Source organism: Lontra canadensis, unplaced genomic scaffold (genome assembly GCF_010015895.1).
Source record: "Lontra canadensis isolate GAN:19392208 unplaced genomic scaffold, GSC_riverotter_1.0 scaffold16, whole genome shotgun sequence".
Lineage (NCBI taxonomy): Eukaryota > Metazoa > Chordata > Mammalia > Carnivora > Mustelidae > Lontra > Lontra canadensis.
The window spans coordinates 448,245-460,510 of NW_022631010.1; the positions used below are offsets into that span (position 1 = coordinate 448,245).

A 12,266-nucleotide genomic window follows, 5' to 3' on the forward strand; every position below is an offset into this window, starting at 1 on the left:
TGTTTCATGTGTTAAAAGAATAAAAGAGGATGAAAATACAAAATAGGGAAAAATGATTAAAACGTGACCAAGAAGATTTGAAAAAAATAATGGAATACACTGTCTAGAAATTTTAAAAAATTTAGTAAGTGAAATTTAAAACTTGGCAAATAGACTACATAGCAGATTAGACATCGCTGAATGGGGAGTTGAAGAGAGATCCGAAAAAAATCATCTACAACACAGAACAGAAAAAGAAAATGAACACGGAAAATTTAAGAGTTAAGATATGTGGAGGATACTGTAAGAAGGTCTGACACCCAACTAATCAAGGTCTTCCCGATACCCACAATGGAATAATCACTATGCTAAGAGAAAATAACTACCATCCTAGAATTTTATACCCAGTGAAACTATCCTTCAAGAATAAAGTAAAACAGGAATATTTTCAGACAATTAATTACCAACAGACTCTCACCAAATGAATTCTATTTCAAGGAGGAAATTAAATCCAAATGAAAGTCTAATATGCAAGAAGGAATGATCAGTGAAAAAAATGTCATTTTTCAGTGTACCTAAAACAAATATTAACTGTATAAAACAAAAGGTCAGAATAATGTATGGTGTTAACAAACTAGTTATAACAAGACATTGCATAAAAGAGTACAATGGGTCAGAGGAGTGAATGAAGGTAAAATGTTCTGAGGTCCCTGTGTCATTCAGAAAAACAGGAAACATACCAAGTAACCTGAGATTTTATTAAGTATGTATTTTTATTTTACTTTTTATTTTTTAAAGGATTTTATTTATTTATTTGACAGGGAGAGAGACAGCGAGAGAGGGAACACAAGCAGGGAAGTGGGAGAGGGAGAAGCAGGCTTCCTGCTGAGCAGGGAGCCCGATGTGGGGCTCAATCCCGGGACCCTGGGATCATACTGAGCCAAAGGCAGATGCATAATGACTGAGACACCCAGGCGCCCTTAGGCACATATTTTTAAGTATTAAAGGAAACAACTACAAAAATTTAAAAAAAAAAAAAAAGAGAGAATATACCATCCAAAGTAATAGAGAAAAAGAACTGAGAAAAAAATACAAATTAATCATTCAACTGAACTCCCTAAAAGTTAAGAAAAATGACCTCCCCACCCCAAAAAGATATAAAAAGGCAGGAAGAACAACATAGGATGGTGGAAATAAATCCAAATATACCTATAGGGACAATCAAAGCTAATGGACTAAATTATATAATTAAAAGATGAAAGAAATACAGTTCTAAACTGGGAAGAAGGGGTCCAAGGTATTCCTCTGCGCCCTGGGGCCAGTTTAACAACTGTAAATCCCAAGATCCATGCTTAACTCACTGTACATAGCAAAACAACAACGACAACAATAACAATAACAGCCAACACAAATACAGAGCTTACTACATGTCAGAAATCGTTCTCCATATACTACTCATTTAATAGCTAGAAACTGGATTTTGCACCTTGGAGACCAGGTTAGTCCCATTCAGATCTCATTCTTTTTTTTTTTTTTTTTTTTTAAGATTTTTAAATTTATTTGACAGAGATCACAAGTAGGCAGAGAGGCAGGCAGAGAGAGAGGGGGAAGCAGGCTCCCTGTTGAGCAGAGAGCCCGATGTGGGGCTCGATCCCAGAACCCTGGGATCATGACCCAAGCCGAAGGCAGAGGTTTTAACCCACTGAGCCACCCAGGCGCCCCCAGATTTCATTCTTATATGCAGCCACTTCTGGCCCAAGAGTCAGCAGGTGGAGTTCCCACTTAAGTGAGGCCAGCTCTGCCTCTCCCATCCCCAGCCACATCCATGACCTACCCACTTCTCCTGGAGCCGGTTCACCTCCTCCTCATGGGCTGACTTCTGCTGCTGCAGGGCCGTCTGCCCCTCGTGCTCAGCCTGGGCCAGCCGACTGGCTGCTGTCTCCCGCTCCTGCTCTGCGCGGCTCCGCTCAGTGTCCAGTTCCAGCTTCAGGCACCTCACTTCCCCTGAGATGCCACAGATGCGTGAGCTCCCACTCAGCCTCTGCCCTTTTTCTTTCTCCCCTCTCAGACCTCGGGAGCAAACTCCCGTCTCGGAGGCCCTGGGCCTGGCTACAGCAGGACCTCTGATAACTTCCCACGGACTTGCTGGCTTTCCACATCCCCATGGAATGAAGCATCCCCATTCCAGCTGGGGTCTCACCTTGAATGACTTCTTTGGCGCGAGTGACAGTTTGAATCTGGACCTCCAGCTGGCCCTTGGTGACCTCTATCAGAGAATTTTGTTGTTGGGCCTCAAACAGACTGCTCTCCAGTTGCTCCTTGGCTGAGCTGTGAGGTTCAGGAATCAGGAAGAGCTCTGACCCATCAGGCCCCTTAACTTGGTTCTAAGTACTGACCACCCGGAGAAATTAGGGAGCAGCAATAAATTCACAACCCACTTAGGAGTTGTGATACTTTGGGCCTGACACTTGGTTTGGCTCCCCCTTGCCTCACAACGCTCCCTCTGCCCTTGTCTGAACTGGGTCTGGGTCCTACCTGAGCCCCAGCAGTTGTTCGGAAAGGTCCTGCCGGTCTCGCTCCACAGCCTGCAGCCGCACCTCGAGGGCGGCTCTCTCCCGCACTAGAGCCTCCTTCTCCTGGACTTCCCGAGCGAGCACTTCTTCCCGTCGCTTTGTCTCCTGCTGCAGCTGGTCCAGCTGAGCTAAGGCTGCCTCCTGCTGATGACGGGCCTGGGAGGAAGAAATGGGCAAGCTACAGAGTGGAGGCAGGAACCCCCCTGGGTTGCTATCACCAGGTTAGGGCCGCTGGCCCTTCAGGCATTCCCGACCCAACTCTGTGAGTCCAGACGGTCGCCTGCTCATGCAAATCCTACTCCCTGCATCAGCCTGCAGAACTCCCAGGCCAGGAAGCACGCTCTCTCTTGTGCGAAACCTGTGTGTTAGGGCTAGAAGAGAACTACCTCTAAGGAGTTTTTAGTCTTAAGGAGTAAGACACCCAAAACATCAGGAAGAAAGTGATCAGTCTCTGAGAAAGGGACTCTGGAAAGGAGGTTTATGTATCATTTTTTGGGCAGTGAGAAGTTTGGTAGAGGAGAAAGATGACCTTTGAGCAGAGCCGCTGGCTCAGAAAAAAAATTTACTGAGTTGCTCCTAGGTGGTCAAGACATTTTGTTCAAAGATGGAGGAACAGGGGGACTGGGGGGGGGGGCGCAGTTAGTTAAGTGGCTGACTCTTGGTTTCTGCCTCAGGTCATGATCTCAGGGTTGTGAGATCGAGCCCCATGTTGGGTCCAGTGGCTCCGTGCTCAGCATGGAGTCTGCTTAATGTCTCTCTCCCTCTCTCTCTCTGCGCCTTCTTGATGCTCTTGCATGTACTCTCTCTCTTTCTCTCTATCTCAAATAAATAAATAAATCTAATAAAAAAAAAAGATGGAAAAATAAAAACAAGTAAGACACAGCCTTGTCTTCAAGGAGCTTTCGGTCTAACAGTGGAGACTATAAATGGATAAGTATACCACAGTGTGCCTTGTGTGTGGTGTGGTGGCTGGAATATTCTGGAGGTAGAGCACCTAGGACAGGCACCTAATTTAAGCCAGAGGGTGTGAGGTGCTGGGGGAACTGAAGGATTCTTATAGGAACTCTCTTAAAAAACGAAGGTGGGGCGCCTGGGTGGCTCAGTTGTTGGGCATCTGCCTTTGGCTAGGGTCATGGTCCCGGGGTCCTGGGATCGAGTCCCGCATCCAGCTCCCTGATCAGCAGGAAGCCTGCTTCTCCCTCTCCTACTCCCCCTGCTTGTGTTCCTGCCCTGTCAGATAAACAAAATCTTAAAAAAAAAAAAAAATCGGAAGATGTACCCCAAACTAGTAATATCGGTCATTTTTAGGAAGTAAGATCTTCCCACTTTCTGAACCATTTCTGTTGAGTTTTCATCTTTTACGATGGGTTTGTGCGATACCTTCATGTAATGGCATCAGGTCTGTTCTCTCACCTCGCTTAGCTTCTCCTGAATTTCTTCCTTCTCTTCTTGGATGCCCCTGAGGTCTGCCTGCAGCTCAGCCCTGCTCTCCTCCGCCTTCTGCAGCTGAGCATCCAAGACAGTGTTCTTCTCCCGAAGGGCTCCCCGGCCCCTCTCGGCCTCCGCCAGGCCCAGCTGCAAAGCGTTTCTCGCCTGCTCTGCTGCTTCCATTCTGCGGCACACAGACTGGTTCTCCTGTTCCAGCTACTGGTCAGAACGGGAAAGGCGTCAAAGACCAATGGTTACAGCTTACGGATCAAGTGCTAAGACAGACAACCGAGGGAGATGGGACTCTGTTCTCCAAAGAGGAACACAGGAGGGCTTATAGGAGAGGCGGACTATGTGCATTCATTTGCTCTGGTGCCTGTGTTCCAGGCACTGGGTGGGTTGATGCTGTGGATGGTGATTAAAAGGCAAAAACGCTTACTCTCAAAGAATTCAGAATAAAGGGACTCTGGAACGTTTCCAGGGCTCAAGGTAACAGCGGTAGTGAAGAGCCATGTTACATCAGCAACCCATAGAGAAAACTCTTTGAGATGTAGGCTCTTTAGCCGATCCTTTTCTGGTGATTGCTATTATCTCATGCGATGAGATTAAACACCTAGTCTTCCTTCCAGAGGATGCAGGCCTTCTTCCTGGCCCTGGTGATTTTACCCTACAGCCCATAGGTGGTTCTGCTGGAGGTGTGAAAGAGGACTATTTTTAATGGCCAAGCCCAGGCGTTATAGTCTTGGCTGTCCTCTGCACCCCCAATGCTCCTTTTGCTCATTTCAGGACTACATTTAGGAGCTGAACTATCTTGGGCTGGTCTATTACAGATTCTTCCCTGTTACGGGCATCAGGCTTATCAGTCACTGGCTGGCCTTCCGTCAGGGCCCAGACCTACCCTGCGGATCAGAGAAGTCTTTGCTCACCTGGAGAAGCTGCTGGTTCAGTCCAACTTTATCTAAGGCCAAAGCCTCATTTAAGGCACTGAGCTTGACAGCAGCAGCCCGAAGATCGGCGACCTCAGCCTTCAGGCTGTTTTCAGAACTTGACAGTTCGGAAACTGACTGTTCTGCCTAAAAACAAGGAGAGTTAAAGGGATGCCTTGCGCCAGCTTTCCTGCCACGGTGAGCAGCTCACGTCCCCAGCACCTGCTGCTGTCCTTGTACAGAGAACACTCCTCCTTCCCTTACATTCGAAACAAGTTTTCCCTCCCTCCCTTCCTTCCTTCAATCACCGAGAAGTAGGAGAAGAGCTCACGGTAGAGGCAAAGACATCAGGATGTACAAACAACTAGCACTGCAAGGACTTCATAGGCGATGTAACCCCACAGTGCTCTGGAAATTATTTACTGCATTTATTCGGTTTGGGGGAATCAGAAGTGTTTGGCAGAAGATCTGGCAGCGAAGGTGGGTATTCAGAGGTGAGGAAGAGTTTGTGGGTAGAAGGAGAGGAAGGACGCAGTCCAGCCGAAGGGAAGAGGAGCCCACAAGCAGCGGAGACAGGAAAGAGCAGGATGAAGCGGGAGAACGTGATCAGTGCTAGGTGGCAGGAGTTGAGGCGGATGGGGAGTTAGGACAGGATCTGGAGAGAGGAGGAGGCTGGAAACAGTTTGGGGCAGATGCAAAGGGCTTTGAACGTGTCACCAAGCAGCTGGGAAGCCACTGAATGGTTACAGGAAGGAGATCGACGTCACCAGATTTACACTTTGGACAACCATTCTAACTCCAGCAAAGAGAGTACATTGGGAGGGACAGAGGCCAAAAGCAGAGGCAACTAAGTGATGTAGGGAATATGGAGGGTCTTGCCTGGGAAGGTGAAGAATGAGTCAGGCTACATGCCCTTTGCCTAGAAACACAACTCTCTAAAACCCCCTCATCTTCCCCAAGCAAGTGAAGGGTGGAGGCCCACCTACCCTGGTCAGCGCCAAGGTCACTTCTGTTTGCTCCTGCCTCAGCAACTCCCTTTCTAGGCGACTTGCCTCCAGGGCCTCCCGAAGAGTGATGAGCTCACTGAGCGATTCTGACTGTCTGGCTTCCAGGCCCATCAGTGTCTCCTGACTAGGATGGAAAGGAGAGGAGGCTGGGGGCAATCTCAGGGAGTCGCCACACCCAAAAGGTAACAGGAGTGTGATTACATTTTCCATGCAAAAGGATGAAGAAGGTCCCTAAAAACCAGTAAGAACTCCATGACATATAAAGTGAAAAAAGTCACACATTGGGAGAAATTAAGAATATGCTTAGGGATGCCTGGCCAGCTCATTCGGTAGAACATGAAACTCTTAATCTCAGAGTCATGGTTGAAGCCCCATGTTGGGTATTGGAGCCTACTTAAAATAAAACAATAGGGGTGCCTGGGTGGCTCAGTGGGTTAAAGCCTCTGCCTTTGGCTTGGGTCATGATCCCAGAGTCCTGGGATGGAGCCCCATATCAGGCTCTCTGCTTAGCTGGGAGCCTGCTTTTTCCTCTCTCTCTCTGCCTGCCTCTCTGCCTACTTGTGATCTCTCTCTGTCAAATAAATAAATAAAATCTTAAAAAAAATTAAAACAATAAAATTTAGTTTAAAAAAAAAAAGAATCTATGCACATATTTGCATGAAGCAGATGGAAAGACAAGTAACAAAGCAGTTTAAGAGTTTGCCTATAGAGGGGTGCCTGGGTGGCTCAGTGGGTTAAAGCCTCTGTCTTTGGCTCAGGGCATGATCCCAGGGTCCTGGGATTGAGCCCTACATGGGGCTCTCTGCTCAGCAGGGAGCCTGCTTCCTCCTCTCTACCTGCCTCTCTGCCTACTTGTGATCTCCGGCTGTGAAATAAATAAATAAAATCTTAAAATCTTTTTAAAAAAAAGGGGTTGCCTATAGAAGGAAGGGAAATGGGATGGATGAAACAGAGAAGAGGATCTCTGTGTTTATTTATTTTTTTTTTTAAAGAGAAACGTTGGGGAGGAGCTGAGGGAGAGGGAGGGAGAGGCTTTTAAGCAGGCTCCACGCCCAGTTCTAGACCCTGTGATCATGACCTGAGCCGAAATCAAAAGTCGGACGCTTTAACCGACTGAGGCACGCAGTCACCCCTGTGTTTGTCTTTTTCAATAGTTTTGACTTTCAGGTCATAATAAATATTGATAAATGTATTACCAGTTCACACTAATTAAATTTAAAAACATAATTATCTTTGTGGATTGTCTATTCTCCTTGGTACGGGGGAGACCATTCCTTGCATGAGTCATGATTCTTACAGTGGTCCTTCAAGATTCCATTATCCGTGCCTCCTGCTGCAAGGAGCGAGAGCACAGGGGAGGAGGGGAATCTATCAGAGGGGAAGAACACAGTCTCGGCTACCAGTTACTGAAGACCTACCACATGCCGGCTCTATGCCAGCATTTTGCAAGACAGTACTCTAACCTTCCCACGGATCCTTCAAGGTAAATACTATCATCCCCATTTTATACAAATAAAATAATCTACGCAAGTAGCAGAGCCATAATTTTAACCAAGCTTTCGCCAGCTCGAAAGACCTTGTTTTTTCTATGACATTATATATGGGCATTTATAGATTCGCTAGGTCTCTTGATTCTGGAATTCCCTTTTCTTTTTTTTTTTTAAAAGATTTATTTATTTGACAGACAGAGAGAGATCACAAGTAGGCAGAGAGACAGGCAGAGAGAGAGGGGGAAGCAGGCTCCCCGCTGAGCAGAGAGCCTGACACGGGGCTCGATCCCAGGACCCGGAGATCATGACCCGAGCCGAAGGCAGAGGCTCAACCCACTGAGCCACCCAGGCGCCCCTGGAATTCCCTTTCTTAACCAACTCATCTCCCATTACTACCTGGGATAAGTCCTACCCTCCAGCCAGCCTAGCCTACTCTGTATGTGCCACGAATCTGCTGCATCCTTATCTTTGCTAATCTGTCCCTCCGGCCCCTCTCCCACTCTCTACCAATCAAAATATGTCCAGGCCCAGCTCAAAGACCACCCTCTCCTCCATGAGGCTTTCCATTATTAACTGTCACTCCCATGCGTCCAAAGGACCCAGCTGGAAGCTCTGGTTCCCTCATACTTCATCTGGCCTCATGCTACAGTTTGCTATTTACTTGTCTGTTTTCCCCATGAGACTGCAAACTGCTTGAGATCAGGGCCTGGGTCTTACTAGTTTCTGTACCCCGCAGTGCCTCAGCCCTTAGCGGGGCTCAGAAAAGCCCGGGTGAACTTGCTGTATTCAGCCTTCTGCAAAAGGAGCAGAGTAAGCTAGTGGAAACCCACGGCATGCCAGGCTTCGATTTACTCCACTTTCTACGAGATGGGAGTGGGTGGAGGAGGGTGTGGAACTGAAGGGACAATCAAGCCTCAGGGAGGAGGGGACCCGGCACACGTACAGGCGCTCCCTTTCCCGGACAGCCTGGTGCAGCTCCTCCTGCTGCTCCTCCTTCTCGCCCTGAGCTGAGTCCCCCTGCAACTGAAGCTCCACGTTAGTCCTCCGCAGCCGCCACGCCTCCTGCTCCAGCACCTCCAGCTGCTGCTGCAGCTCCGCCCTGGTCTTCTGCAGCAGCTCGCGCTCCCTGGAACAAGCAGACAAGAGACGAGCAGGAACCTTGGAACCTCCAATCCTTCCCGGAAGCAGACATCACAGGATCAAAGGACAGAGGTGTCTGTTTCCTTTCAAAATCTCATCTTCCCTTTTGAGCAGGAAACTATTTTTTTTTTTTAACTCATCACAAAGACCCCAAAGTGAGTGGGCAGGAATAAGCAGAACACAAAGCAGGACAGCCCTGGACAGCCCTGGGGGTCAGGGAGGGCAGGGTCAGGCAACCAGAAACATCCAGGGAGTGAGTAAATGGCTGGATGAGGACTGAGCTGGGAGTGGGGTGGGGGAAGGATGAACAGCCCCCTGCTCACTTGCTGAGAGACTCCACCTCCCCCTGGAGGTCCACAGTCTGCCCCGCCAGAGTGTCCCGCTCTCCAGTGAGCTTCTGCAACCGCTGTCTCAAGGCCTCGCCTTCCTCCTCCCACTGATCATGCTGTTGCCGCAAGGAGCTCATAGCTTCCTGGCAGCCCGAAAGCTGCTGCCTTAAGTCCTATGGAGGGAGAGGGATAGAAGTGAGATGGTGACCAAGAGGGCAAAATGAAGCCCCCTGAGAGTGGGGCTGGGTGAGGCGGCTGAGGGCTGGTATAAGGGTAAGCCAGGAATAGAGACGTGGCCAGTCAAGAAGACAAGAAGACAGAGGATGAGAGATTACTACTGGGCTTCTGTGCTGCCTGAGTCTTGGGGTCCATCATCTTCAGATGTGTGCTGCGGTGTGGTCACGGAGATGGTTAAGTGTGGCTGGAACCCTTAGAGTGGGGAACGCTTACCCGTGGTCTCCCAGGGCTCTGGTGGCCTGTCTTTGTGTAGTGCTATACAAAGATGGCATGCCAAGGGAAGCATACCACTGGGCACACAGAATGTGCCCATTAGCCACAAGGACAACTGGGCAGACACCGAGAGATTCTAATGAACACTTTGGGAGCGTTGAAAATACCTCATGACTGGTCAACATAGTGGAAGGGACAGTCCAGGGACACCTGAGTGGCTCAGTCAGTTGGGCGACTGCCTTCTGCTCAGGTCATGATCCTGGAGTCTTGGGATCGAGTCTGGCATCGGGCTCCCTGCTTGGCGGGGAGTCTGCTTCTCCCTCTGACCTCCCCCCTCTCATGCTCTCTCTCTCTCTCATTCTCTCCTTCTCAAATAAATAAATAAAATCTTTAAAAAAAAAAAAGGAAAGGGGCCGTCCAGGTGAGGAAGGTACCTGGGGCACAGAGCAGCTCGGACACCCATACCCATGGCTGAGGAGGAATGGTTAGATTCTCACCTGCACAGCCTGGCGTCTTCGAGTCACTACTGAACGCACCAGAGTAAGGGCCTTTTCTGGATCCTGGGAATCAAACTGGGAGGAGAGGCCACTAGCGTCCAACCCCAAGGAGCAATCCTCACCACAGCCTTGGGCCATGTTGTCCCCTTCTTCCACCATGACCTGAAACCCAACACAGCAGAGTCACTACCCTACTGACCAAGGCCTACAGTCCGCATGGAAGACTAACTTGAGAAGACTAATGGATACATCCTGGACAAACCTGACGTTTTCCTTCTCACGTCCTTTCCCCTACAGGTGGGCGGAGGGTATCTGAGAGCAAAAAGAATTGGTTCCTCCAATCCCTCACCTTTGGTTACCCAAACCTAGGACTAGCAAGAAGGCTAGAGTACTCTCTGAGGCAATTAACAAAAGAAGAAATGAAGAAAGGAGAGGGTATTGATGTAACAAAGACCAGAGTCCAGCCACTGGCCTGAGACTTGCAGATGGCAATAAGGAAGAGGGCCTGTTCCAGTAGGCAGGGCCAGCACGTGAATGCTTAGCTACCCCTTAGCAAGCCCGTCCTCAAAGATACTCAGAGAACTCATTCCTCAAAGACCCTAAGCCCAAGCATCCCAGAGTATGGAAACCTAGGCATGACTAAGAGGACAAGGAGGCCTGCGGAGCGGTGAGCCATGATCCGGTTTCCACAAACACAAGGCTTACCAGTACCTGGGTTATATCCCTGATCACCTGCTGTAAAGACAGCTTCTCCTCTTGGGTACTCCTACTGAGAGATGCCTCGTGTTCCATTAATTCTGCATGATTTGTCTCCTGAACAGGGAACAAGACAGAGCTGTGAGCCAAACTTGCAGAAGTATCTACCATTGCAGGCTCCAAATGAATCAGAAGCTCATTCTTTCTCTTCAGTCAACGCTACTTTTTCCCTGACCACAGGTAAATGCTACTGTTGTCCCAGGACTCTGAGGACAGTGGGATGTGGTGATTAAGAGTTCAGAGTAAGCAAATCAGAGCTCCAAATGGGAATGCCTAGGTTAGAGTTCTTACTCGATCACGTCCTAGCTTGGCAACCTTAGGCCGCTGCTTCTTTGAGCTTCTTTTCTCTTTAAAAAAAGAGAAAATTAACAGCAACTACTTCACAGGTTTGTGTTGAGGCTTAAATGAAAAAGATGCATGTAAGTTACTCAACACAGTGCCTGGCACAAAGAAAATGCTCAATGAATGTCAGCTGTCATGGGAGGGAGGGTGGCAGCTGTCCCTGAACATCAAAGTGATCCTGGAGACCTAAGGCTAGACCAGAGAAACCCCAAGCCCCAGAGCTTTCCTCACTTTCTTCTGATCATATTGTTAGTGAAAGACTGAAGACACACACTTGCAGCTGTGTTTTCTTTGGCCTGCACAGAACTTGAACTGACATTTATAAATTGAGAGATTTTGAGAGATTTTATGAATTGAGAAATTCTGACTTTCTGGTTTTTCTCAAAAAGTTAACAGATGAGCCACACCAGCCTCCAGGCCCCCACAGCAGTAATTTTCTGAAGTTGAACAGTGGGTGCCTCTGCTAGAGGAGACTTGTATTTTTCGGGGTCCCGTGGTCCCTACGATGCCTCCTCGTTTCCTTAATATTGAGATCAAGTCCCCTACTGTACTCAAAATGAACTATGACAACGCTGGGCAAACAACCAGAATCCTTACAACTGAACCCACTTCGCTCTTTGGCATTATCTAGGCATTGCAGACATTGGACTTTGCAAATTTCTGACCAAAAGGAACCAAAAGGCATAAGTTACTGAGTCCTGGCTGATCCCAGCTTGGATAAGACGACCAGAGGTTTGCATGTAGATGGTCATTCAGGATCTGCCTAAAGAGAAAGATCTGAAAATCCTAAGAAATGAAAGGAAATGTGGAATTAAGCCAGAGGTTCTAACTAGGCGAACCTTCAGAGAGTCCCTTTTATAATATCTCTGGCAGATGAGAAGCCAGGGATACGAACCTCACTCTTCCACAGGACAGACTTCTTAACTATGGAGCCTCTCTTGCTGGTAGACAAATTGTCCCAGCCTGTAGCTTCTAGTCACCGACACTGCCTGTGCTGACCTGAAAACGTTAAACAAGCCAACTCCTTCCCTCGATGTCAGTCCTTCAGGTCTGTGGCGGCAGCCATTATGTCTTCCCTCAAGCCCTTCTCTCTCCAAGCTGACCGTTGCCACACTCCTCAGTTGTTCCCCATGTGACTAGGTTTTGAATCTCTCACACAACCCCACCCTTTGCTGGTGTGCCTCGAAACGCGTGTCCCACTCTCTCTGAGAAGGACATTCTGGGTGTGCACATCATTGTAGTTTCCTCAGGAATGCAGGAGGGACGGGACGCAGTACTTACTGATGAATGAATAAATCAAGGAGTTAATTAATTGTCAGACTCAGCCAACATTTATTTTTTTTTTTGTT

At 48.3% G+C, this 12,266-nt stretch overlaps 1 protein-coding gene across 12 annotated transcripts in view; it reads right to left on the bottom strand.

The window, feature by feature from the left end:
* Positions 1-12,266, bottom strand: part of CEP250 (centrosomal protein 250) — a 47,743-nt gene that overhangs the window by 20,850 nt on the left and 14,627 nt on the right. For 8 of the 12 annotated variants that reach the window (XM_032858793.1, XM_032858790.1, XM_032858789.1 and 5 more), the window contains 10 exons: positions 10,525-10,632; positions 9,820-9,981; positions 8,867-9,045; positions 8,347-8,529; positions 5,893-6,037; positions 4,907-5,053; positions 3,966-4,196; positions 2,515-2,708; positions 2,180-2,307; positions 1,814-1,983 (listed from right to left, as the gene is read on the bottom strand). In XM_032858793.1, coding sequence (XP_032714684.1) covers positions 1,814-1,983; positions 2,180-2,307; positions 2,515-2,708; positions 3,966-4,196; positions 4,907-5,053; positions 5,893-6,037; positions 8,347-8,529; positions 8,867-9,045; positions 9,820-9,981; positions 10,525-10,632 — 1,647 coding nt within the window. Of the gene's footprint in view, positions 1-1,813; positions 1,984-2,179; positions 2,308-2,514; positions 2,709-3,965; positions 4,200-4,906; positions 5,054-5,892; positions 6,038-8,346; positions 8,530-8,866; positions 9,046-9,819; positions 9,982-10,524; positions 10,633-12,266 lie in introns of those variants that run through there. The other 4 variants (XM_032858788.1, XM_032858787.1, XM_032858791.1 and 1 more) reach the window with 4 other exon arrangements.